The following is a 26,956-nucleotide window of genomic DNA, read 5'->3' on the forward strand; positions in this document are numbered from 1 at the left end:
AACTACTCAACAGGTAATCGAGTCTAAACCATTACCCCCTGGGACATCCGCCCAGAAAGCAGAGATAATTGCTCTTACACGAGCACTGGAACTAGCAGCAGGAAGGAAAATAAGTATTTGGACAGACTCTAAATATGCATTCGGCGTGGTACATGCTCATGGAGCGATATGGAAAGAACGTGGATTGCTGACTGCTCAGGGAAAACAAAAAGAAAACATGCTGAAGAAATTTTAAAATTGTTACAGGCTGTAAAACAATCAGAAAAGGTAGCTATGATGCATTGCCAAGGACACCAAAAGGGAAACTCTGATTTTGAAATTGGAAATCGATTGGCAGATCAGGAGGCTAAACAGGCAGCTGAAATAACTGAGGTGAAGGCATTGTCTTTAATACCAGACGGTAAAATCCAAACTATATATATGAACCAAAAAGCCAAATTATACAAAAGAAGACTTAAAATTAATTGAAGATTTGAAAGGTAAAATGAAACCAGATAGATGAGTATATTTAAAAGATAACTGTGTAATAATACCCTCTAATTTGATATGGCCCATAGTTCTTACAGAACACAATAAAACACATCGGGGAGCTGACACATTGCATAAGAGCCTGAGTCAGACATTAGTGGAACAAAATTTATATACAACAATAAAACAAGTAACTCAACAATGTAGCATTTGCTTACACAATAACCCCAATACCAAGAATAGAATAAAATTTGGAATAATCAGTAAAGGAAATTATTCGGGGCAACTGTGGCAAATTGATTTTTCAGAACTCCCTAGAAAAGGGGGGTATTGTTATTTACTGGTTCTGACTGACATGATTTCAGGAAGGCCTGAAGCCTTTCCCTGTTGAACAAACAAAGCAAGAAGAAGTGGTTAAAGTCTTGTTAAATGAAATAATACCATGCTTTGGGATTCTAGTAGCAATGTCTTCTGATAGAGTTTCACATTTTTGTGTGCAAGTGGTACAACAGATAAGTAAGATTCTAAAGATATTCTCATTACTTAGAATTTGAGTTAAACCTAGAATAAAAGGGAATTTGAGTCCCTTTGAAATCTTATATGGAAGGCCGTATCCATTTCTATTTAGTGGAGAGGATCGAACGCAGTTAGGATTAGAATATTTATATGCATATATAACTGAACTTCAGAAATAATTAAATAAAGTACATAAATTTGTTCTCAGGACCTGGGCTAGACGGTTGGATCAACCAATCCACCCTTTTAAGCTCAGGGATTATATATATATAAAGACTTTTTCAGGACAACCCCTAGAGGAAAAACGGAAGGAAAGTGGACGGGACCATACCAGGTATTACTGACAACACACACCGCCATTAAGATTAAGGAGCAAGCAGCTTGGATCCACGATTCAAGGGTGAAGAAGGCCCTGGCGAGGATATGGACCACCACTCCAATTGGACCAACAAAATTATGGTTTTCCAGATCCTAATGATTGCAGGGGTGTGGTTCTCAGATTCAGGGTGGGCAGTTTGGGATGAGAACTTACACCTGTCCCTGATACAAACAATTTCTCAAGTAATTAATAAGACAAACTGTTGGGTATGCACCCATCTGCCACAGCATGGGAATAAGGGTGTATCGTTAATCAGGATTCCCTTGCCTGCAAACTTACCTTGGACTAATTTGTGGGAAAACACATCTTGGGGTCGAAAATATGAAGAAGTTTTGGAACTAGAAGTGAGTAGCTTTGTGCCGTTGGAATCTTACTATGTATGTGTACAAAGGTGTAACCCACCTAGGGGTATGGGAAAACAGGATTGTATAAATACGGATACTACTTATGTGGGAAATCAGACATCTTGTAATCGAACAATTGATATTAGTACGACTAGCGGCTGAGCAAATTCAACCAGCTGGCCGGTTCCAGAAGGAAAAGGGTGGTATTGGCTATGCAATGATACAGCCCGTAAGGTCTTGCCCGAGAATTGGAAGGGAACTTGCACTCTTGGAGCAGTAGTCCCCAATTTGACCATACATGATGTAGCGCCTCGAGGTTATTTCAGAAATCATATCCGGAGAATTAGACGAAAAATTAACAATCCATTGATAGGGAGACACACCGCTTTTCATAGTTTTGTTCGATGGTTTATCCCATGGTTAGGAGTGAGTGAATTGGAAAAGGCGATAGTTAATATTTCTGCAATTATAGAGAAGTTAGAAAACAAAACTCTGGATGCTATAAAGGCTCAACAAGAAGAGATACCTAGTTTATCACAGGTAGTATTACAAAATCGGATGGCCCTAGACTTGTTACTGGCCGCTCAAGGGGGAGTCTGTACAGTAATAAATACAAGTTGTTGTATGTATGTAGATCAGAGTGGAAGGATCTCTACCGACCTGGAAGAAATATGGAAGCAGACAAGGGTCCTACATGAGATCAGTAAAGATGATCTTTCATGGAGTTTTAGTGAAATATGGAATAAGTTAACCTCCTGGTTGCCCAACTTCCAATGCTTGGAACAAGTGTTCATTGCTCTAATCACATTAGTAGTGTTAGGAATATTTGTGTGCATGTTGTTTAGATGCCTGCTTTGTTGTGTTACTGTAAATAATGAAAGTATCTGATGCAAAAGAATTTGCATGGGAAAAGAAAAGGGGGGATTGATTAAGGAGGTATTCGGGAGGCATTGGGGAGGCAAGGACAGTCCCCAGACATGGACTGTATATCTCGAAACAAGACACTGGAACTCATGATAAGGAAGCGGCAGACGGACAGAGAAACAAATGTAAGGACTATAAATCTCAAAATTGGACATTGGAATTCATTATAAAGATACAATAAACGGAAGAATTGGCAACAACCAGCTCTCGCAATTAAGAAACGTGCCAATTCAGCAGATTCCTGACCAAAGGTGAAAAGTACACTGTGAGGAAGACTCGGGGTCTTCCTCCCAAAGACCCCTGCCCACGTCCCAAAGACCCCTGCCCACAATTCTTGGGAGGCTCTACGCAGGCGCAAGGTGCCAAAAGGCTAATTAGCATGAGAAGCGAGGGAAGGCGGGGATAGGTAATGCATATGTATAGGCGCTTGTAGAATATTGATAGATTGATTGTATAAATTCAAGACTGCTTTCCGCTTTGGGTATGCACGATAGGTGGAGAGATCCCCCGTGCATCCAGCGCTGCAATAAAGAATATACCACTTAAAGGAATTTCGGCTTCGATCTTTGAATCACCAGCGAGCAGGCTGGGGGTGCAGCAAGAGCTGGGAGGAGGGCTGGACTGCTCGGGGTTAGGCTGGGCATCGGACAGCGGGTGGTGAGCAATTGCATTGTGCATCACTTGTTTCATACACGTTATTATTAGTAATACTATTATCATAACGATTGTCTTTATTGTTATTGTTATTATTTATCTGTCTTTATCTCAACTCACGGGCTTCGCTTTCCCGTTTCTCTCCCCATCCCAGAGAGGGAGGGGAGAGGGTGAGCGAACGGCTGTGTGGTGTTTAGCTGCCGGCCGGGTTAAACCACAACAGAAGGAAAAGCTGTAAATGAACTTGTGAAAGAAACGAAGAAAATTGCACATGCCCCAGTTCAAACTCGCAATGGAATCGAGCTAGGAGGATTATCGGGGGGGGGGGGCTTTATGGGTGTTGATTGGCTTACTAAAAGTGGGATGGTTGTACTGGGGGGATATGTGGAGGATTTTAATAATTCCATGTTTTACCAGACCAATACACTCGGTTATACAAGGAATGCAAATACCTGCGGTACCTGTTGTGGGAATAGAAATGTTGTTTTTGCAGAGTTCCGTTGTTTAGAGGGAAGGAACTTGGTACTGAGATATGCTTGCAGTGATAAGAAGCTTAGCAGGCGACCTCGTAAAATGCAGACAACCGGACTCCTTAGGACAATTAGGTGAAAATGGCGGTGTCAAGTCAGATAAGTGAAGAAACATTACCACATCAGATAGGTTGTGAACCTGGATTACCCCCTCAGTGGGGAAACAGGGGAGGGTCCTGTCATCAAAAAGCGTATAAACTGTGTTTTGGAACTAGTAGGCGCGCTCTCCTGCTTGTGGGGCGCCCGCCATTGCAATCAATCGCGAGTAAATTACTACTTCGCTGAGATCCTCGCCTGAGCCTAAGCTATCGGCTACGGAGCGTTTCTCACCCTCCCTTCCAACCCAAGCCACGCTCTGATTCTATGAGCGGAGCGCCTGTTCTGTGGAGCTCGTTTCCCAGCCGTGCAGGGCCCAGATTCCCTCCGCGGAGCCGCCCAGCCCGTTTTCGGGCGCCCACTTCCTCCCTCCCGGTCGGCTCCCTCCGCGCCCCGAGGGCACGCGACCTCCCTGAGCGCCGATAAGCACCGGGTCGACGGGAGCGGAGCCGCCGAGAGGGCGGGGACAAGGGAAGAGGGCAGGCGAGGCAGCCAATCGAGGCGCGGGGGCGGTCGGCGGCGATCTGTCGGCCCAATGAGCGCCGCGGAGGGCCGGGCCGAGTGCGGGAAGTGAGGGGGCGTTGTACCGAGCGGGCGCCGTCATGGCCGACGGGATTGTTAGGGCGCAGGCCGCCTGGCCCGGTGGCGGCGCTGCCGCTGCTTTCGGAGAGGTCGCCTGCAAGGGCAAGGAGGTCCCCGCCAACGTTCTCCGTGAGGATGAGCGGTCGTGGACGAGGAGGTAGCCGCGGCGTTGTTGTGCGAGTCTTTCCTTCCTTTCCCTCGGCCGCTCGCAGGCCCTCTGAAACGAGGGCCCGTCGCGGGTCCCGGGAGTGCGGCAGGGCGGGTGGTGGCCTTGCTGCGGGAGGGAGGGAGGGAGGGAGGGAGGGACGGTCGGTCGGTCGGTCGGTCGGGGTCTCTCCGGCTCGTGGCGCTCTCTACTGCAGCGCCTCTAAAACGCCGCGCTTCTTCGGTGCCTGCCCCCGGGGTGCCACGGCGCGTACTGGGTCGCCGGCGCAGTCGGTCTCCTTGGGGGTTCGGACTGTATGCATATAGGCAGTGAGCATCGCAGTAGTGACCGTAATCAGTCGTTTCTGCGCTGCTGATAGCCTTGCAGAGACGCCCCGGCTCGGCTGTGCTAGGCTTTGGTTATGGCACCACCCCCACCGCGCACACGAGCGCACGCTCTCTCCAAAGTGGCTTGTGAAAGGGAAGAATTGCAGCTTTTCCTAGCTTTCTTAAACGCCTAGAAACCAGTCAATCCCGCAGGCTGCGAGAGCTTCCCAGCTCTCATTTCCGTGCTGGAGGTGGGCCGTGATAAGAGCATGCTGGCAAGGTTCACTGATGCTGGTGCGCCGCAACGTGCTAGGAGCTAAGTGAGCAGCTGCGGAGAGTTATGAAAAAGTTGCAGATGTTATCTGCAAGGTGCTAACTTTAAGTTAGTGTCCAGCATAATCGTTGTTGCTGTTCTTAAATTTGAAATGCTAAAGATAGGACAGTTAGGGATTTCCTCTGCTTCTGACGGCAGGGTTTATCTGCAGCGTGGAAAACAGGCCCTTAGTGAAAGGGGCTGCGTTGCCCGCTCTGCGTGCTGACTCGTAGAATGGTTAGGCTTGGAAGGCACCCTTAAAGATCATCTAGCCCAACCCGCCTGCCGCGGTCAGGGACGTGTTTCACTAGATCGGGTTGCTCAAAGCGTTGACGCGTTGCTTGGAACAGCGCTTTCTTAATAGGTCTCGGTAATGTTGCAGCTGCCGCCCGTTTGGAGTACTGGAAGCGTTCAACTGCTCTCCGGAAACCGTGCTTGCGGTAGCGCCCTGCCTTTACGAAAGGGCGCGTTTCCTGTCTCCTTCGTGTTGAAGGCTGCGCGAGGAGTCTGTGTGTGTGTGTGTGTGTGTGTGTGTGTGTGCGCGTGCGCGCATCTGTTTTGACTTGGCCGTACTGGCTGCAGCAACGTATGTAACCTGAACGCTGTGCTTGATTGGAGAACCAGGCCGTTAACTTGAGTCTGATGAGTGACTTGAGAGCAGACAACCTACTCTGACCGCTCTTAGTGCGACACGTTTCCTGGAGGCCGAATTAGTTGCAGTTTCTCGCTTGGTCTTAACTTGAGGCGGGGGGAGGGGGCGGGGGGCTTAGAACCACTTCTGGAGCGTAGTTGGCTCTAGCGAGTGGTCTTGAATTTGCTTAGCTCACTGTACCGAAGGCCTGTTTCACGGTTGAGCGATGTTATAGGGAGGAGTGTGAGGAAGGCTTATAATTCTCGATTGTCGTGCAGTGAAAGGCGATGGTGAGTAAGAAGTACAAAGCATCTGTGGAATCGAGTCTTATCGGCAGTGTTTCAGTCGCATCTAAAACAAATAAAAATAGCGGAAGTCGCTAACCTGAAGTACTCGGCTGTCTCGCTGCCCCCGTCACCTTGCGCGCTGGATCCTGCTTCTGGTGCCATATGCAGTTTCTGTCTGCTGGTGATTTGGGGAGTTCCCTCGCAATTAGTTGCGAGTTGATGGTTTCCTACAGGTCGGTGGTATTTGTGTTTCGAAGGTGATGCCTTGGCCTCGGTCTGGAGGTGTCTGACGTCAGGCCGGCCGTAACGGGCTAATTTGGAACGTTCCTTCCCCTGAGTAGGTGGCGTTCTCGAGGACGGAGAGTTAATACGGCCTCAGCCGGATTACTCCAGGTTCTTTGAAGATGCCTTCCTGCCTCTGGCCGAGGCAATATTTGGACGTAACCGAAGGACGGTTAGCCATTGTTTGCCGCTTGTGTGTCTTGTGCGTAGAAGGTAGAGAACTTTGCCTATTCAAAGCTCGCTTAAGAAGAATGGCTGTTTTGTCGTGCGCGTTTGGGGCGCCTGATAATCTGCTTTGGTAGGGCGAGTTCAGTGGGGCATAGTGATTTGCTGAAGCTGTTGCCTTTCTCTGAAGCCGACTACGTTTTAACTGTTTACTCTTCCTCCAGTGCCTTGCGTTCCGTGATAGTTCGCCTCAGGCTCCAGTGTTTTTTCCTAGTCCTTCCTGAGAAGGTAGTTGTCCGGTTATGTGAAGCAGAAGATTCTGGCGGACCCGTGAGTACTGTGGGAGCTTTCTGTTCGCTAGGCTGGCTGTACCTGTAACTGGTTTGTAACTTCCTAGACTCTTTCCCGTCCCCTCTTTTCCTCTGGATGTTGCAGAGGGGCGCACAGTAGGCTATTTGGGGTTGTCCGATGCTGTAGTCTTTCGCCTCTAGCTTGTAATGGAGCTGAGCTTTTTGACTGAGAGCAGTGATATAAAGCGATGCTCGTCTCCAGCTACGCGCTTGCAGTGCAAAAAGCAGCGTTGTTCCGACGTGCGGTCTGATGCCCGTTTTCACGGTTTCCGGACAGCGGGGGTGGTGCCTTGACTATGCAGAAGAGGGCTTGGGGTTTGGTCAGGTCAGAGGCGAGGAAAGGGAAAGCTGTTTGAGCGGCGCTTGGGTGTTTGTTTTGCTGTTAGCTATGCAAGTCAAGTTCCAAGGCTCTGTGAGCTCACGCAAGAGAAAAGGCACCGTGAAGCTTTTATTTTCCGCCAGAGCGGCTTACGTTGCCCGAAGCTATGACGGGGGCTTTAAGCCCCGAGACAAATTCAGCTTCTGTGACTGTTTTGTAGTCTGTTACTGTCTAGAGGGTAATTCAAAGAGCAGCGGTTGAATTGTGAAGGATTAGCTAACCGTGTTCTGTGGGTGGTTCTCTGCTCGCGTTCATTCTGTGCGTCGTGGCGCAGCACGTTAGGTGACGTTATTTCCTTTTTCCAGCTTCTTGGGCGTTTCGTGGTTGTTGGCAAGAAGTGTGCTGCTAACCTGGACCTGACCAATGGATTCCGGATGGCTGTGAATGCCCACCCTCGGGCCCTTCAGACTATCGCCGCCGAATAGGTTTCATATGTTGCCCATCAGTCTAGCCCCTGTTGATGTTTGATTTATTATTTTTTTTGGACGGCTGTCTATGGAGGGTAAGAAAGAGCTTTGAGCAGCGTTTGCACAATAAAGATGGAGCATGGGGATATCACCTCTGTCTTGCGTGTCTTACCGATGGAAATAGTTCCGCAAGTTAAAACGGCGTCTCCCTGGAGCGCACGTGTGTAGAATGTTTTGGTCCGTTGACAGTGTCGTGTAGGTGGTGGTTTGCCCATTCATTTGGAACGCGAAGCTAGAAGCGCTCGGCGGTCCTGTGGGTCTCCGTCTTCCTAAGACGATCTAGGATGTGCTGTGTGTTTGAGGCCTTGCTATCTTCCCCCTGCTCCCAAATAAAAGGGCACGCTTTTATTGCGAAATAGCCGTGTTGAGGACTGGCAGATGTAGAACCAGAGAAGAATAAGGTTGGAAGAAAGCTTCCAGGCATTGTCTGTTGTCTGCCCCTGTCCCGAGGAGGAGGCAGAACAAGCTCTACCGGGTGTGATTTCTGACAGGTGCTTGTCAGCCTGTTCTTGACTACCCTAGGAGTTTTGCTACCGCTTTCTTTTCAGTCCTCCTCGTGGCTTTCGCAACTTTGAGAAGGAATTCCTCCCACAGGATGTAGAAGGCTCTGGGATTCTTGAGTCGGCTTCTGATAAGTTCGAGACTCGGCTGCCGTTCTCTTTATTTTTTTTTGCATTTATTTTTAGTGTCTTTTTTTTTTCCCCTAAACGAAGTCCGTTGTTCAGTAACTAGAAGAAGGATTAGGTAAAGGCACCATAAGGCTTTTAAATGCGATCACCTCTCGTGCTTTGTTAGACCTCTGGCTTCGCTCTGCTCCTTGTTTAATCGCGATTACATTCAAGGCTTACTGGAGCGTGGGAACGTTAAAATGCTATTAAATACTCTTAGTGTTTGAAACTTGCTAAATGAGATGATTTTTGTGACTCCGTTCCTCATAAAGAAACTTGATTCGTTAGCAGGAGAAATGATCTTTGTTACTGGATCTGTTTGCGGGGTTAACGATTGCAGCTGTGAATGACTAAAGTCTTTTGAGGAAGCTGAATGATAAAAACCAAACCAAGAAACAGCCCTTGGTCTACTCGAAATAATATAGGATTTGCCGTTTGTGGGGTCACGTGAAAATAGTCGTGCAAGTCAACTAGTTTGGGGGGGAGGGGTGGGTGAAGGTGGAGATGCTGTTGCCCTTTCAGAGAAAGCTTCTTAAGTTGGCACTTGACCAACTGTTCTATTTCCGTATTTTCCCTTGGTCTCTTTCATTGATCTGTTTTGTTGACCTAGAAGAGCCGATGGAACTGCTCAAAGAAACGTGCTCAAGTGGACCTTGAGTAAGTATTTACATGTTCAACTGTTCCCCGGTCGGTCTAGCTAATGCTATCAGCGCTTGTATTCTTTTACAAAAGATGTTTAATTCCCGAGACAGTAGAGGAGGAAGACCACTGGTAATCTCTCTGCTTAAGAGGCACTGTTAGGCAACCGCAGAAGGCGAAGAAACTTGCCCCCGAGGCACCAATCTGACCCTTCTTTTAGCCTGTATGCTTTCAAAGAGCATATCATAGAAGCATAGATTGGGCAGGGTTGCCAACCACTAGAACAGGCTGCCCAGAGCTGCATCCAGCCTGGCCTTGAACGCCTCCAGGGATGGGGCATCCACGACCTCCCTGGGCAACCCGTTCCGGTGCCTCACCACCCTCTGAGTGAAAAACTTTCTCCTAATATCTAACCTAAATCTCCCCTGTCTTAGTTTAAAACCACTCCCCCTTGTCCTATCGCTATCAACGCGTGTATTTTTACTCCTGTTTATACAGAATCACAGAATCGTAGGGGTTGGAAGGGACCTCAAGAGATCATCGGGTCCAACCCCCCTGCCAAAGCAGGTTCCCTAGAGCAGGCTGCCCAGGTAGGCGTCCAGACGGGCCTTGAACATCTCCAGAGAAGGAGACTCCACAACCTCCCTGGGCAGCCTGTTCCAGTGCTCCGTCACCCGCACCGTGAAGCTGTTCTTTCGCACATTGGTGCGGAACTTCCTGTGGTGGCTTTACCGTGCTAGGCAGCTAAACACCACAACCGCTCTCTCGCTCCCCCTCCTTAGATGAGGAGGGGAAGAAGTAAAGGAAAGAACAACTCACGGGTTGAGATGAGGATAATTGAATTAAAGGGAAAAAATAATAATCTTTCCTTGATAATAATAACGATTATTATTATTAACTAAACAATTTAATTAAAGGGGGAAAAAAAGGGAAAGGGAAAAAAGGAAAAAACCAAAACGAATAAAGGCTACGTGGAAGTGCAGAGGAAAGAAATTACTCTCTACTTCCCACAAATGAGCGATGCTTGACCACGTCCTTGAAGCAGGGCCTCAACATGCGTAGCCGGTGTTCGGGAGGAAGACCGACGTTTTCACAAGGAGAGCCCAGCCTTCCCCTCTTCTTCCTGTTTCCACCTTTTATTGCTGAGTGTGACATCGTACGGTATGGAATATCCCTTTGGTTGGTTGAAGTCAGCTGCCCTGGTGATGTTTGTCTTCTCGCTTTTTTGCCCACCCCCTAGGAGGGTTAGAGAGAGTCCTGATGCTGTGCCAGCGCTGCTCGGCAGTAGACGCAACACTGGTGTGATACCACTGCTGTTCTAGCTACAAGTGCAGAGCACAGCACTGTATGGGCTGCTGCAGGGAAAGTTAACATCCCAGCCAGACCCAGTACAGGCCGTTGCCCCTTGTCCTATCCCCACTAACCACTGCAAAGAGGGTGGCGAAATCCCACTGTCTCCCACGCTGAAGGTATTTGTAAACATTGATAAGATCCCCTCTCAGTCTTCTCTTCTCCAGGCTGAACAGACCCAGGTCTCTCAGTCTTTGCTCATAGGGAAGATGCTCCAGGCCCCGTATCATCTTTGTTGCCCTCCGCTGGACTCTTTCCAGGAGATCCTTGTCTTTTTTTGTACCGGGGAGCCCAGAACTGGACACAGTACTCCAGGTGAGGCCTGCCCAGGGCAGAGTAGAGGGGGAGGATCACCTCCCTTGACCTGCTGGCCACGCTCCTTTTAATGCACGCCAGGATCCCATTGGCCTTCTTGGCCACCAGGGCGCACTGCTGGCTCGTGGTCAACCTGTCGTCCACCAGGACCCGCAGGTCCTTCTCCGCAGAGCTCCTCTCCAGCAGGTCATCCCCCAGCCTGTACTGATACATGCGGTTGTTCCTTCCCAGGTGCAGGACTCTACACTTGCTCTTGTTAAACTTCATTTGGTTTCTTCCCGCCCAGCTCTCCAGCCCGCCCAGGTCTCGCTGAATGGCAGCACAGCCTTCTGGCGTGTCGGCCACTCCTCCCAGCTTTGTATCATGGGCGTACTTGCGGAGGGTGGACACTGTTCGCTCATCAAGGTCGTCGATGAAGATGTTGAACAAGACCGGACCCGGCACCGACCCCTGGGGAACACCGCTAGTCACAGATCTCCAGCCGGACTCTGCGCCGCCGATCGCCACCCTCTGAGCTCGGCCAGTCAGCCAGTTCTCAACCCACCTTACCGTCCACTTGTCTATCCCACGCCTTCTCAGCTTTGCTAGCAGGGTGTCGTGGGAGACAGTGTCAAAAGCCTTGCTAAAGTCAAGGTAGATGACGTCCGCTGCTCTCCCTCCATCAACCCAGCTGGTGATGCCATCATAGAAGGCTACGAGGTTGGTCGAGCACGATTTCCCCTTGGTGAATCCATGCTGACTACTCCTCATAACTTTCTTCTCTTCCAGTGGCTTGGAGATGGCATCCGGAACAAGCTGTTCCAACAGCTTTCCAGGGACAGAGGTGAGACTGACCTTTCCAAGAGCTCCACATCCTTCTTGTGCTGGGGGCCCCAGGCCTGCACGCAGTATTCCGGGTGGGGTCTCCCAAGAGCAGGGTAGAGGGGGAGAATCACCTCCCTCTCCCTGCTGGCCACCCCTTTTTTTAATGCAGCCCAGGACTTAGTTGGCCTTCCGGGCTGCAAGCGTGCGCTGCTGGCTCACGTCCAGCTTCTCGTCCGTCAGGACCCCCAAGTCCTTCTCCGCGGGGCTGCTCTGAAGTTCTTCTTCTCCCAGCCTATAGAGATACCTAGGATTGCCCCAAGCCCAAGGTCAACGCCTTGCACTTATGGCATCCCTTCCCTCTATTGTATCGACTGCACCGCTCAGCTTGGTGTCATCCGCAAACTTGCGCGATTCCGTCGTCTGTGCCATTGCTAAGGATGTTGAAGAGCACCGGTCCCGAGCCCGACCCCTGAGGGACGCCACTTGTGACCGGCCTCCGCCCAGACATAGAGCCGTTGGCCACAACCCTTTGGCCGCGACCAGCCAACCAATTCTTTATCCACCCAACAGTCCATCCTTCAAATCCCTACCTCTGCAATTTAGAGAGAAGAATGTGGTGAGGGACCATATCAAAGGCTTTGCTCGGTCCAGGTAGCATATCCTATCCCAGGACTGGTTTCAGCCGTAAACAACAAACAGTTATGAAGAGAGATGTAGCTTTGTAAATGTTTTTGTTGCCTTGGGTGAATTGGCGTCTGGTCACGTTGATTGGCCCACGTGGTAGCTGGGAGATGGCCGACGGGGAGGACTGAGATGTTAAAGCTGCCTGTGGTTGCCTGCCCCCAGCCCCGTCCCCGTGGGCCATCCCGATGGCCGTCAGTAGCGCCCGCCTGGAAGCTCAAACTAAAGCGAGCGTATTCTGATGTCGTTACCCTCCAAGCCTGTCAGAGAGGCAGAAGCGCTGTGGCCTCCTCAGGCAGGAACTGCACGTGTGGGGACGGCCGCGTCCCTGCCGCCGTGTCGGGCCAGTTTGAGCTCTGCTCTCCGTGCGGCTGCAGGGCACCGCGGACCACGCTTGGGCAGCCTCGGGGGGCGCTGCCTAGTTTTCCAGAAGCTTCCTCCCCAGCTGAGCAGAAACCCAGTTGTGATGCGTCAGGGCTGAGCACAGGCTTTGTATTCCTTCCCGCCACCCCCTGCACGGGAGGTGCAGCTTTCCCCCTTGGAAACGCCAGCGGTTGAAGTGGGGCTCTCAGGGAAGGTTGTGGAGCAAGTTCTGAAAAGGTAAGATTGCCGGGTTTTAAGAATTGATCCGGTAACTCTGTGCACAGACCAAGGTAAGAAATGTTAAGTATTGCCTTGGGGGTCAGGTGAGACTCTGCGTGATGTGTGATTGAGACGTACTTTTGTACGAAGCGAGTGTGGAGTCCTGATCCGCGGTTCCGTGGCTCCGCGAGGGGCGCGGCCGGAGATGGACGAAGCGTGAGATAAGGGAGAGAAAGGAAGAGTCTCGGGAAATTTGGTGTACGGTAATCCTTGCACAGGGAAGTGCTTGGAAGTACACCAGGGAATCTGGTAAATTCATAGGTGTGTGGTAGCCCTTGCAGGGGGAAGTGCTTGGCAGTACACCCCCGTTTTCCAGAATCGGAACGTTAGTGTGAGGTACCCTGCAGGAGGGAAATTTCTGTAGCAGCACACTGACAAGGGCTAGGAAAAATGAGAAATATGAGTTCCAGGGGACAGGGAGATATCCCTGGGGGAGTGCCTACCAACAGTTCTTCCTGAAGAATGATAAGAAATTGGAAACATAATCCCAAAATTAGAGGAGATTGTAAAAGAAAAAAAAATAAAATTAAATATTGTGTATCAGTCTGGACAAAAGAACCAATTAAGGAAACAGCAGTGTTTTGGCCAAAATAGGGGTCTGATGAAAATTCAGGCTTTACATTTATGTGTAAACAATAAGCTTCCTTTTTCGGAGAAGGAGCCAAGTTATGCTCCCTATAATCCTAATACTGTACCGGTGGCAGCAGCAGTCACTCCAGGAAGGGAGACAGGGACTGTAGTTAACACTGTCCCTAAAGAAGGATCGTGCTCTAGGCTCTGTCAAGAATTAGAACAAGGTAGAAGATATGTTGAGAATTTTGCCTTCCCTGGTACTAACAGTACTAACACTAACCGTGTATCCTCTTAGGTGAACTACCCCCCGTCCTTAGCAGCAGAGAGGTTAGGACTTTTAAGAAGGAGAGGAAGTGTTTATTCGAGGACCCCAAGAGCCTAGCTGAACAATTAGACCAGTTCCTACGACCTGACTTATACTCTTGGGGAAGGGAATTATGCCTGTAAGTATGTTGTTTACAGGGAAAGAAATGGGAATGATCAGGAGGAGAGCTGCTATACAAGAATGGGAAAGAGCTCATCCTCCAGGACCAGGGGTAATACCGGCAGAGCAGAAATACCCACTTGCCAGTCCTGGCTGGAGTAACAATAGTGTGCAACACAGAAATCATACGAGAGGCTTGGGGTCAGAATGAGAAAGTACTCGGGGATGAGTCCCGAGGACCCGGTATCCCAAGGGCTCTTGAAAGTTCATTGTGTGATTAAAGCCTGGCGAGATACGCAGAAAATGCTCCAGAAGGTGGGGGGCTGTAGTGAACAGTCACTGGGGGACCCTCCTGCGGGAGGCCCTGGAGGTGTGTGTCCGGAGGGGAGATGAGAAGGAAAAGCAGAGAGCGAAACTAATGGTATTGACAGTGCAGCGGGTAGTGAGGCAGAGGGTTGGAGAAAGAGGAAGAAAATCTTCAGGGGGAGTCAGGGCCAGGATGGAAAGGAGAGGAAGAGAGATGAAGGAATGGCAGGCAAAGAAGGCTGCCTGTGTTGTGGCCTGAATCCTAGCAGGGACAGGCTTTGATAAGATGTTTTAAGTGTGACCAAGGATTCCCAGGGGATGCGATGTATGATTACATTGTACCAAGAAAAGACTGCCTGGGGAAATGAGGCCCGTAAGTCTCTCTTTGCTGTTCCTTGCGTGATAGCAACATCACGGTTCCCCCTGCATTCTCTACAGCTATAGGTAACCATACAGCTTGCCTCTCACGGCAGGGTGTGAGTGCTGCCCAGCATCTGGGAGAATTTGCCTTGTGCTACCAAGGACTCGATGGGAAACTGCTCAAGACTTGAGATCCCCACCCAGGGCAGATCTCTGGTGGTACGGTGGAGGGAAGATCTTACGGTCCACCCTACCATATAACTGGGGAGGCACTTGTGCGCTTGTTCGATTAGCTATACCCTTCACCCTGGCATTTGAAAGAGAAACATCACAAATACCCAGAAGAAGTTAAAGAGGCTTAGGAGTATCATTCGATGACAGAGTATACATAGATTCTTTTGGGGTGCCTAGAGGAGTTTCCGATGAACAGAAAGCCAGGAATCAAATTGCTGCAGGGTTTGAGTCACTGTTCTGGTGGGTAACGATCAATAAGAATGTGGATTGGATTAATTACATTTATTCTAATCAGCAGAGAGTCATAAATTATACAAGGGATGCGATGAGAGGAATCGCTGAACAACTAGATGCCACCAGCAAAATGGCTTGGGAAAACAGAACATCGTTAGATATGATGCTCGCGGAGGAAGGAGGTGGGGTGTGTGTGTGAGATACTGAGCAACCATGGTTGCACTCTTATACCCAGCAATACTGCCCCAGATGGCTCAGTAACTAGAGCATTGCAAGGGCTTACCACCCTTGCCAGTGAATTGGCAGAAAAAGTAGGCATATTTACATCCTTGATCGTAGTTGTAGGAGTTTTGACAGCCATTGGTTGCTGCATTATCCCCCGTGTAAGAGGACTAGTACAGTGGTTAACTGAAACCGCACTATTGAAACGAATGACCATGGAGCCACCACCTTACTCAGATAAGGTGACAATGAGGAGATGGAAAGCGAAGGAGAAGAAGAAATCTACCAAATTACACCTTAGAGAAAGGTTTTTCAAAAATCAACGGTTTATAAAGAAGAAAAGGGGGGAATTGTCATTTATAACGGTTGGGGGCTCGTCCGGGATGGCTTTGGTTCCTGAATTCTGATTTGATCTAGGAGAGGCGCCCCACCATTTGGTGGCTCCTGTTCGAGTCAGGTCGGGACTAATGCCATCTTGAACCTGAATAAAGGTAAGCAAAGAACTTGATTTTGTTATGAGCTCCCTTGCCGGCTGCAGCACTGTATTTTGCCCATAATTCTGCGCGCGGAGATCCGAACAAAAACGACGGAGTCGTAAGCATTTAAGGCGTGTACCGTTCGGTTGGGTGGGATTCGGTTGCCTGTGTGTGTGAGAGTGTGACTGAGACGGGACGTAGTTCCGAAGCGAGTGTGGAGGTCTTCTAACCGCGGCTCCAGTCTCCCGCGAGGGACTTGGCCAGTGAAGGACCGAAGCGATTCCTATAGGATTTGTGGGTGGGTGATAGGTCCTAAACCCCCTGCAAGACCCTCTTACTAAGGTAACCAAGGGCTGTGGGAATTGCCATAGTAAAATTCCTAGATGGTTCAGACAGAATTGAAGACCAAGGACCAGAAGAAAGGGAGCAAATTACCAGACATACCACCAGAAAGTCCGTTAAGGAATAATGATTAGCGGACGCCCCTAGGTGCACCCTGAGTGTTTTGCTCGGAGGGGACTCCACTCTCGGCCACTCACCGCAGGAGCAGACCAAGGCCTCCTGAAGCTGCGGACAAGCGGTATGTTTTCAGCTGCTGGAGGGATACTAACTGGAGTGTTAATAATTGTATGTCTTATTCTTAAACGTCCAGGTATTTTGTGTTGAAAGCATTTGTGTAAGTGTAAGGGTTTGAAACCAAGTGGAATGAGTCACTCCACGAAGAACACGGTCAGAGACAATACTCGTTTGGTTGGTTATCATTCTAAATTATATTCTTGTGGTATGAATGAGATGTGCTAGAGGCCTCTCTGTGTGATTGCATGATTGTGCTGTGGGAGTGAGACGCAGCGTCGCTGCGAAGCGAGTGCGGAGTTCCGATCCGCGGTTCCGTGTTCTCCGTGAGGGGAGCGGCCGGAGACGAGCGAAGTGCGTGACAGGCCGAAAAGAAGTGCTGTTTTATCCAAGTGTTGATTGGTGGTGCCCAATATATGGGCCTGGCAGTGTATCTTGTGATCCTAGTTTTGCTCTTAAATGCTTTGAGTGTGACAAGAAAAAAGGCGGGAGCATTATCTAAGTAACTAACAGTTTAGAAGCCCTGGCGTATTTGCTGTGGTGTTTGGTCAGTTTCCCAAGTACTGGAGAGGGGGAGGGGGCTGACTGATTATCGAAGCGGTAGAACGGAGAGAGTCATTTCTTTGGTGGTTCGGGTTTGAGCCCTGGGAATTCGGTAAGAAGGGGGAGAGCGAATTTATTTAGGCCTCAATACCTTTTTAAACCCCCCATATTGACGGATACACAGGAGTGATTCCTTGTTTTGTATGGGCTCACTAAGAAAGCGCATGAGAAAAATCGGCATTCGGCTTGAAATTCGGTCCTGTTGAAATGTCAATTTTGTGGAAACGGTGGTCATGTTCGTCTAGAAGACGGAAGGCTGAGTGCTTCAGCTGTTTTCCTGAAGTTCCGTGGCTTTATGATTGGAACGGGGCTCATTAATAATCTGAAATAGTAAAGTTTGTACGTGGGAAGAAGCGTTCAATCCCAGAGAATTGGGGCATTAGGGAAGAAGATTAGGAAAAGATGGTAAAAAAACCCACTGTAAAAAGGTTTGCGTGGAAATTGAAGCAAAGGACGGTAACTAGTAAGGAATAGTAATAAACAAATAAATAAAAAGGAATGGGAAATCAAGGAAACGGGTAACATCCAAAACAAAGACGTTTTAAAGAAAGCCTCCTTGGGTGCATATTGGCACATTCGAAGGATATTGTTAGAACTGGGGGCAGGGAAAGGAAGAGGACTTTCACTAAGTATTGCAATCAATGGTGGCCACTACATAAGCTAAATGGCCACTTTATGGATCAATCGACTATAAGGCTATCTTGCAACTAATGTTTTTGAGGAGAGAAGGAAAATAGGATGAAATGTAGTATACTGATAGGTTGTTTCAGCATCTTAGAGAGAAAAGGAGTGGAATTAATTGGCCCTTGACTGAGCCTTTGGTGTTGGCATGAGAAAAGTACAGGCTGGAGAAAGATAAAAGGAAGTGTTAAAAGAGTTGTCGACGGTGTTAAAGGTGTGGCATGTAGTATTTAACAGAGCTGTTTGAAGTTGAATGAGCAGGGAAAGAGGATGTAGGAATGTTAATAGTTCTGCCTCAACAGGAGGCTGTGATCTCAAAATCACCGGTGTGAGCCCTTTGGGGCAGAGGGACCATGATGGGTCCGAGAGAGTTGTCATGGAAACAGAAGAGCAGCTAACTCTTAAAACAACCTGAGTTTATGAGTGAGCTCAGATTGCCGATGGGACCGCTCAGGGAACTGCTGACAATTGCATTCCCCTGACCGACCCCCCACTGAGACTATAGTCACCCCGGAAATAATGAACGGTAAATACCAAAATCTGGTTAAATTGGGAATGGAGAATCAGTTCCAACAAGGTCCAAAAGAAACCCCTATGGAATTTTTGGACCAACTTTGAAATGCAATGGAAAACAAAACAAAACAAACAAACGAAACAGGAGAAAATGGGGGCTAAGTTAGAACAAGGAAAATGGACGCTGCCAGACAGGCGAGAGATACGGCCAAAAGCTTATGCGAAGCAAATACTGGGACGTTTGCATGCCCAAACACATTGGGGTACAAAGGTGTTAAGTGATCATTTACTAAAACAATTTGGTTGCATTGTTTGTTTTTGAAATAGCAAAGCAAATTACACCACGTTGCTTAACTTGTCAGAAGATAAATAAGAAAGTGTTTTGACAAGCAGCCGCGGGAGGGAGAAAAACAGCTTATAGGCCTTTCGAGAGGGTACAAGTTGGTTTCACTGAATTGCCCCAGGTAGGGAGGATAAGATATCTATTGGTAATAGTAGATCACTTAACGCAATGGGTAGAAGCTTATCCCGTAGCACGAGCTACGGCACAAATGGTGGCAAAAATTCTATTAGAACACCTGATACCTAAATACGGGATAATCCAGTACATTGATTCTGCTCAGGACACACACTTTGCTTCTAAAATAATAAGATTATTCTGTCAATCATTGGGTATTCAGTGGGAATACCATACTCTGTGGCACCCACAAAGCTCAGGGAAAGTAGAAAGATTGAATCAAACAATAAAACAACAATTGGCTAAATCAATGATCGAGACACAAATGCCCTGGATGAAATGCTTACCATTGGCACTTCTAAACATAAGAACTAAACCACACAGTGAGACTGGATTATCGCCATATGAAATGTTATATGGTATGCCTTATTCTCAAGGGATGCCTCTAGGGAACAATGTAGTTGAGGGTCGTAGCATGCAGAAATATATAATTACTATTGGAAGGAGATTGCAAGAGCTAAGAGAAATTGGAGTGATGGCTCAGACGCCACCTTTAGGATTTGCTATTCATAAGATACAACCAGGGGACAAGGTCTTAATAAAAACCTGAAGGGAAGAATCATTGAACCCCTGGTGGGAGGGACCGTACCTTGTTTTACCTGCACATCCAGAACAAAAGGACCAGTAAGTACCGAAACTTGGAGGGTTGAGTCCGCTCCTGGGGAACTGAAACTAAAGCTAGAGAAGAACTAATGTTCTGGCAGTGACGCTCTGCATGAATTAAGGACGCCAAATAAAGGGGACAAGCCTAAAGGGAGGAAAGGGAGAAGGCAAGACCGGGGCAGGACTCTCCACTGCGGTGTGTATGGTCTACCGAGGGAGGCAACCCCTATGGGTATTGACTGCCGAGTGAGAGGGCCTCGACCCGACTTCTCCCACGCTAAGGTCAGGTTGTCCCGAGAAAATAACATAAGAACCTTTTTTATAAACCCATATAAAATTGTGATTTGTTTTCCAGGAGCTGGATCACCCCGACAGGCTGAACTGAATGGTAACACAAACCCCAATCGACCCTGAAAGCGGGCCCAACCCCTTGATTGAAGGCGTCTTGCCTATTATGATCTGTGAGGAATGTTTTAACAATTCGTGTCAATGGAGAGCTTGAAGGAAAATGTATTCGTATGTTCTTTCCTTGAAGTCTCTGATACCTGGGGGTTTCAGAACAACTGCTAACTGTTATGACTTTTGAATGGGACACTATGCAAGCCCCTGATATCTGGCCAGGAGATTAAGGAGAAGGGAAAAGCTGAAGGACGGCTAAAAGACAAAGCTTGCAGGGAACGCTGTGCAAGCTTTTGACATACAGCCAAGGAGTACAACGAAGAAGGACAAGAAAAAAAAAAAAGCCTGAGAGGAAGACTGAGCCTTCATCATGAAAGACCCCCAGAGGGAGCACCAGAGACTGATACGCATGCTCCAGTAGGAGGGTTCAAATTCCAGAACTAATTATAATAACTCCGTTGTTTGTTTTTTTTTTTAGAAATAGTAATGAGTATGTATTAGTCTAGGAGCATAAAAAAATCAGCATCTTGATGTAACGGGTGTGCGACCAGGTGGAGCGGAGACTCCCGGCGCACCCAGCGCTGTTTGCTTACCTCTATTCTTTTAATAAATTGTAAACTTTGATTATAATCCTATTTTGGGACTGAGCTACTTATAACATGATCCAGCTACGTGGGCAGAAGACGGATCCTGGGGCTATAGGACCCCAATATATATGCTTAATAGAATAATTAGGTTAGAAGCTGTAATAGAAATAGTTGTAAATAAAACTGGAGATGCACTTGGATTAATTGCAAGGCAAAATACTAAGATGAGGACTGCTTTGTATCAAAATCGCTTAGCTTTGGATTATTTGCGCAAGAAGGAGAAGTCTGTGGAAAATTTAACCTTAGTAATTGCTGTTTTATAGATTGGTGATGAAGGTGTTTCTTCCTAGTAGCTGGTAGAATGCTATGTTTTGGCTTAGGATGAGAAGAGTGCTGATAACATGCTGATGTTTTAATTGTTGCAGAGCAGTGCTTAGGCCAAGCCAAGGGCGTTTCAGCTTCTCACTCTGTCCTGCCAGCGAGCAGGCTGGGGGTGCAGCAAGAGCTGGGAGGAGGGCTGGACTGCTCGGGGTTAGGCTGGGCATCGGACAGCGGGTGGTGAGCAATTGCATTGTGCATCACTTGTTTCATACACGTTATTATTAGTAATACTATTATCATAACGATTGTCTTTATTGTTATTATTTTTATTTATCTGTCTTTATCTCAACTCACGGGCTTCGCTTTCCCGTTTCTCTCCCCATCCCAGAGAGGGAGGGGAGAGGGTGAGCGAACGGCTGTGTGGTGTTTAGCTGCCGGCCGGGTTAAACCACAACAGAAGGAAAAGCTGTAAATGAACTTGTAAAAGAAACGAAGAAAATTGCACATGCCCCAGTTCAAACTCGCAATGGAATCGAGCTAGGAGGATTATCGGGGGGGGGGGGGGAGGGGGCTTTATGGGTGTTGATTGGCTGTTGAACCGGACTCCTTAGGACAATTAGGTGAAAATGGCGGTGTCAAGTCAGATAAGTGAAGAAACATTACCACATCAGATAGGTTGTGAACCTGGATTACCCCCTCAGTGGGGAAACAGGGGAGGGTCCTGTCATCAAAAAGCGTATAAACTGTGTTTTGGAACTAGTAGGCGCGCTCTCCTGCTTGTGGGGCGCCCGCCATTGCAATCAATCGCGAGTAAATTACTACTTCGCTGAGATCCTCGCCTGAGCCTAAGCTATCGGCTACGGAGCGTTTCTCACCCTCCCTTCCAACCCAAGCCACGCTCTGATTCTATGAGCGGAGCGCCTGTTCTGTGGAGCTCGTTTCCCAGCCGTGCAGGGCCCAGATTCCCTCCGCGGAGCCGCCCAGCCCGTTTTCGGGCGCCCACTTCCTCCCTCCCGGTCGGCTCCCTCCGCGCCCCGAGGGCACGCGACCTCCCTGAGCGCCGATAAGCACCGGGTCGACGGGAGCGGAGCCGCCGAGAGGGCGGGGACAAGGGAAGAGGGCAGGCGAGGCAGCCAATCGAGGCGCGGGGGCGGTCGGCGGCGATCTGTCGGCCCAATGAGCGCCGCGGAGGGCCGGGCCGAGTGCGGGAAGTGAGGGGGCGTTGTACCGAGCGGGCGCCGTCATGGCCGACGGGATTGTTAGGGCGCAGGCCGCCTGGCCCGGTGGCGGCGCTGCCGCTGCTTTCGGAGAGGTCGCCTGCAAGGGCAAGGAGGTCCCCGCCAACGTTCTCCGTGAGGATGAGCGGTCGTGGACGAGGAGGTAGCCGCGGCGTTGTTGTGCGAGTCTTTCCTTCCTTTCCCTCGGCCGCTCGCAGGCCCTCTGAAACGAGGGCCCGTCGCGGGTCCCGGGAGTGCGGCAGGGCGGGTGGTGGCCTTGCTGCGGGAGGGAGGGAGGGAGGGAGGGAGGGAGGGACGGTCGGTCGGTCGGTCGGTCGGTCGGGGTCTCTCCGGCTCGTGGCGCTCTCTACTGCAGCGCCTCTAAAACGCCGCGCTTCTTCGGTGCCTGCCCCCGGGGTGCCACGGCGCGTACTGGGTCGCCGGCGCAGTCGGTCTCCTTGGGGGTTCGGACTGTATGCATATAGGCAGTGAGCATCGCAGTAGTGACCGTAATCAGTCGTTTCTGCGCTGCTGATAGCCTTGCAGAGACGCCCCGGCTCGGCTGTGCTAGGCTTTGGTTATGGCACCACCCCCACCGCGCACACGAGCGCACGCTCTCTCCAAAGTGGCTTGTGAAAGGGAAGAATTGCAGCTTTTCCTAGCTTTCTTAAACGCCTAGAAACCAGTCAATCCCGCAGGCTGCGAGAGCTTCCCAGCTCTCATTTCCGTGCTGGAGGTGGGCCGTGATAAGAGCATGCTGGCAAGGTTCACTGATGCTGGTGCGCCGCAACGTGCTAGGAGCTAAGTGAGCAGCTGCGGAGAGTTATGAAAAAGTTGCAGATGTTATCTGCAAGGTGCTAACTTTAAGTTAGTGTCCAGCCTAACCGTTGTTGCTGTTCTTAAATTTGAAATGCTAAAGATAGGACAGCTAGGGATTTCCTCTGCTTCTGACGGCAGGGTTTATCTGCAGCGTGGAAAACAGGCCCTTAGTGAAAGGGGCTGCGTTGCCCGCTCTGCGTGCTGACTCGTAGAATGGTTAGGCTTGGAAGGCACCCTTAAAGATCATCTAGCCCAACCCGCCTGCCGCGGTCAGGGACGTGTTTCACTAGATCGGGTTGCTCAAAGCGTTGACGCGTTGCTTGGAACAGCGCTTTCTTAATAGGTCTCGGTAATGTTGCAGCTGCCGCCCGTTTGGAGTACTGGAAGCGTTCAACTGCTCTCCGGAAACCGTGCTTGCGGTAGCGCCCTGCCTTTACGAAAGGGCGCGTTTCCTGTCTCCTTCGTGTTGAAGGCTGCGCGAGGAGTCTGTGTGTGTGTGTGTGCGCGCGTGCGCGCATCTGTTTTGACTCGGCCGTACTGGCTGCAGCAACGTATGTAACCTGAACGCTGTGCTTGATTGGAGAACCAGGCTGTTAACTTGAGTCTGATGAGTGACTTGAGAGCAGACAACCTACTCTGACCGCTCTTAGTGCGACACGTTTCCTGGAGGACGAATTAGTTGCAGTTTCTCGCTTGGTCTTAACTTGAGGCGGGGGGAGGGGGCGGGGGGCTTAGAACCACTTCTGGAGCGTAGTTGGCTCTAGCGAGTGGTCTTGAATTTGCTTAGCTCACTGTACCGAAGGCCTGTTTCACGGTTGAGCGATGTTATAGGGAGGAGTGTGAGGAAGGCTTATAATTCTCGATTGTCGTGCAGTGAAAGGCGATGGTGAGTAAGAAGTACAAAGCATCTGTGGAATCGAGTCTTATCGGCAGTGTTTCAGTCGCATCTAAAACAAATAAAAATAGCGGAAGTCGCTAACCTGAAGTACTCGGCTGTCTCGCTGCCCCTGTCACCTTGCGCGCTGGATCCTGCTTCTGGTGCCATATGCAGTTTCTGTCTGCTGGTGATTTGGGGAGTTCCCTCGCAATTAGTTGCGAGTTGATGGTTTCCTACAGGTCGGTGGTATTTGTGTTTCGAAGGTGATGCCTTGGCCTCGGTCTGGAGGTGTCTGACGTCAGGCCGGCCGTAACGGGCTAATTTGGAACGTTCCTTCCCCTGAGTAGGTGGCGTTCTCGAGGACGGAGAGTTAATACGGCCTCAGCCGGATTACTCCAGGTTCTTTGAAGATGCCTTCCTGCCTCTGGCCGAGGCAATATTTGGACGTAACCGAAGGACGGTTAGCCATTGTTTGCCGCTTGTGTGTCTTGTGCGTAGAAGGTAGAGAACTTTGCCTATTCAAAGCTCGCTTAAGAAGAATGGCTGTTTTGTCGTGCGCGTTTGGGGCGCCTGATAATCTGCTTTGGTAGGGCGAGTTCAGTGGGGCATAGTGATTTGCTGAAGCTGTTGCCTTTCTCTGAAGCCGACTACGTTTTAACTGTTTACTCTTCCTCCAGTGCCTTGCGTTCCGTGATAGTTCGCCTCAGGCTCCAGTGTTTTTTCCTAGTCCTTCCTGAGAAGGTAGTTGTCCGGTTATGTGAAGCAGAAGATTCTGGCGGACCCGTGAGTACTGTGGGAGCTTTCTGTTCGCTAGGCTGGCTGTACCTGTAACTGGTTTGTAACTTCCTAGACTCTTTCCCGTCCCCTCTTTTCCTCTGGATGTTGCAGAGGGGCGCACAGTAGGCTATTTGGGGTTGTCCGATGCTGTAGTCTTTCGCCTCTAGCTTGTAATGGAGCTGAGCTTTTTGACTGAGAGCAGTGATATAAAGCGATGCTCGTCTCCAGCTACGCGCTTGCAGTGCAAAAAGCAGCGTTGTTCCGACGTGCGGTCTGATGCCCGTTTTCACGGTTTCCGGACAGCGGGGGTGGTGCCTTGACTATGCAGAAGAGGGCTTGGGGTTTGGTCAGGTCAGAGGCGAGGAAAGGGAAAGCTGTTTGAGCGGCGCTTGGGTGTTTGTTTTGCTGTTAGCTATGCAAGTCAAGTTCCAAGGCTCTGTGAGCTCACGCAAGAGAAAAGGCACCGTGAAGCTTTTATTTTCCGCCAGAGCGGCTTACGTTGCCCGAAGCTATGACGGGGGCTTTAAGCCCCGAGACAAATTCAGCTTCTGTGACTGTTTTGTAGTCTGTTACTGTCTAGAGGGTAATTCAAAGAGCAGCGGTTGAATTGTGAAGGATTAGCTAACCGTGTTCTGTGGGTGGTTCTCTGCTCGCGTTCATTCTGTGCGTCGTGGCGCAGCACGTTAGGTGACGTTATTTCCTTTTTCCAGCTTCTTGGGCGTTTCGTGGTTGTTGGCAAGAAGTGTGCTGCTAACCTGGACCTGACCAATGGATTCCGGATGGCTGTGAATGCCCACCCTCGGGCCCTTCAGACTATCGCCGCCGAATAGGTTTCATATGTTGCCCATCAGTCTAGCCCCTGTTGATGTTTGATTTATTATTTTTTTTGGACGGCTGTCTATGGAGGGTAAGAAAGAGCTTTGAGCAGCGTTTGCACAATAAAGATGGAGCATGGGGATATCACCTCTGTCTTGCGTGTCTTACCGATGGAAATAGTTCCGCAAGTTAAAACGGCGTCTCCCTGGAGCGCACGTGTGTAGAATGTTTTGGTCCGTTGACAGTGTCGTGTAGGTGGTGGTTTGCCCATTCATTTGGAACGCGAAGCTAGAAGCGCTCGGCGGTCCTGTGGGTCTCCGTCTTCCTAAGACGATCTAGGATGTGCTGTGTGTTTGAGGCCTTGCTATCTTCCCCCTGCTCCCAAATAAAAGGGCACGCTTTTATTGCGAAATAGCCGTGTTGAGGACTGGCAGATGTAGAACCAGAGAAGAATAAGGTTGGAAGAAAGCTTCCAGGCATTGTCTGTTGTCTGCCCCTGTCCCGAGGAGGAGGCAGAACAAGCTCTACCGGGTGTGATTTCTGACAGGTGCTTGTCAGCCTGTTCTTGACTACCCTAGGAGTTTTGCTACCGCTTTCTTTTCAGTCCTCCTCGTGGCTTTCGCAACTTTGAGAAGGAATTCCTCCCACAGGATGTAGAAGGCTCTGGGATTCTTGAGTCGGCTTCTGATAAGTTCGAGACTCGGCTGCCGTTCTCTTTATTTTTTTTTTTTCATTTATTTTTAGTGTCTTTTTTTTTCCCCTAAACGAAGTCCGTTGTTCAGTAACTAGAAGAAGGATTAGGTAAAGGCACCATAAGGCTTTTAAATGCGATCACCTCTCGTGCTTTGTTAGACCTCTGGCTTCGCTCTGCTCCTTGTTTAATCGCGATTACATTCAAGGCTTACTGGAGGGTGGGAACGTTAAAATGCTATTAAATACTCTTAGTGTTTGAAACTTGCTAAATGAGATGATTTTTGTGACTCCGTTCCTCATAAAGAAACTTGATTCGTTAGCAGGAGAAATGATCTTTGTTACTGGATCTGTTTGCGGGGTTAACGATTGCAGCTGTGAATGACTAAAGTCTTTTGAGGAAGCTGAATGATAAAAACCAAACCAAGAAACAGCCCTTGGTCTACTCGAAATAATATAGGATTTGCCGTTTGTGGGGTCACGTGAAAATAGTCGTGCAAGTCAACTAGTTTGGGGGGGAGGGGTGGGTGAAGGTGGAGATGCTGTTGCCCTTTCAGAGAAAGCTTCTTAAGTTGGCACTTGACCAACTGTTCTATTTCCGTATTTTCCCTTGGTCTCTTTCATTGATCTGTTTTGTTGACCTAGAAGAGCCGATGGAACTGCTCAAAGAAACGTGCTCAAGTGGACCTTGAGTAAGTATTTACATGTTCAACTGTTCCCCGGTCGGTCTAGCTAATGCTATCAGCGCTTGTATTCTTTTACAAAAGATGTTTAATTCCCGAGACAGTAGAGGAGGAAGACCACTGGTAATCTCTCTGCTTAAGAGGCACTGTTAGGCAACCGCAGAAGGCGAAGAAACTTGCCCCCGAGGCACCAATCTGACCCTTCTTTTAGCCTGTATGCTTTCAAAGAGCATATCATAGAAGCATAGATTGGGCAGGGTTGCCAACCACTAGAACAGGCTGCCCAGAGCTGCATCCAGCCTGGCCTTGAACGCCTCCAGGGATGGGGCATCCACGACCTCCCTGGGCAACCCGTTCCGGTGCCTCACCACCCTCTGAGTGAAAAACTTTCTCCTAATATCTAACCTAAATCTCCCCTGTCTTAGTTTAAAACCACTCCCCCTTGTCCTATCGCTATCAACGCGTGTATTTTTACTCCTGTTTATACAGAATCACAGAATCGTAGGGGTTGGAA

At 49.3% G+C, this 26,956-nt stretch overlaps 2 protein-coding genes across 2 annotated transcripts; both read left to right on the forward strand.

The window, feature by feature from the left end:
* Positions 1 to 4,507: 4,507 nt before the first annotated feature.
* LOC137847248 (adenosine 5'-monophosphoramidase HINT1-like) lies at positions 4,508 to 7,841 on the forward strand. The gene is made up of 3 exons (XM_068665538.1): positions 4,508 to 4,650; positions 6,867 to 6,972; positions 7,677 to 7,841. The coding sequence occupies exons 1-3, from the start codon at positions 4,514 to 4,516 to the stop codon at positions 7,794 to 7,796; spliced, it is 363 nt and encodes a 120-aa protein (XP_068521639.1). The 5' UTR covers positions 4,508 to 4,513; the 3' UTR covers positions 7,797 to 7,841.
* Positions 7,842 to 21,799: 13,958 nt separating this feature from the next.
* Positions 21,800 to 25,121, forward strand: LOC137847267 (adenosine 5'-monophosphoramidase HINT1-like). The gene is made up of 3 exons (XM_068665561.1): positions 21,800 to 21,943; positions 24,154 to 24,259; positions 24,964 to 25,121. Exons 1-3 carry the CDS (start codon positions 21,807 to 21,809, stop codon positions 25,081 to 25,083), a joined length of 363 nt encoding a protein of 120 aa, XP_068521662.1. The 5' UTR covers positions 21,800 to 21,806; the 3' UTR covers positions 25,084 to 25,121.
* Positions 25,122 to 26,956: the final 1,835 nt, after the last annotated feature.

The sequence above is a fragment of the Anas acuta genome, chromosome W (genome assembly GCF_963932015.1).
Source record: "Anas acuta chromosome W, bAnaAcu1.1, whole genome shotgun sequence".
Classification (NCBI taxonomy): domain Eukaryota; kingdom Metazoa; phylum Chordata; class Aves; order Anseriformes; family Anatidae; genus Anas; species Anas acuta.

Excerpts from the sequence above, each read along its gene's own strand:
- LOC137847248 (XM_068665538.1), top strand. The coding sequence starts at position 4,514 with ATGGCCGACGGGATTGTTAGGGCGCAGGCCGCCTGGCCCGGTGGCGGC. Across the intron at positions 4,651-6,866 it reads GAGCGGTCGTGGACGAGGAG|TGCCTTGCGTTCCGTGATAG; the intron begins GTAGCCGCGGCG and ends CTCTTCCTCCAG. Across the intron at positions 6,973-7,676 it reads CAGAAGATTCTGGCGGACCC|CTTCTTGGGCGTTTCGTGGT; the intron begins GTGAGTACTGTG and ends TCCTTTTTCCAG.
- LOC137847267 (XM_068665561.1), top strand. The coding sequence starts at position 21,807 with ATGGCCGACGGGATTGTTAGGGCGCAGGCCGCCTGGCCCGGTGGCGGC. Across the intron at positions 21,944-24,153 it reads GAGCGGTCGTGGACGAGGAG|TGCCTTGCGTTCCGTGATAG; the intron begins GTAGCCGCGGCG and ends CTCTTCCTCCAG. Across the intron at positions 24,260-24,963 it reads CAGAAGATTCTGGCGGACCC|CTTCTTGGGCGTTTCGTGGT; the intron begins GTGAGTACTGTG and ends TCCTTTTTCCAG.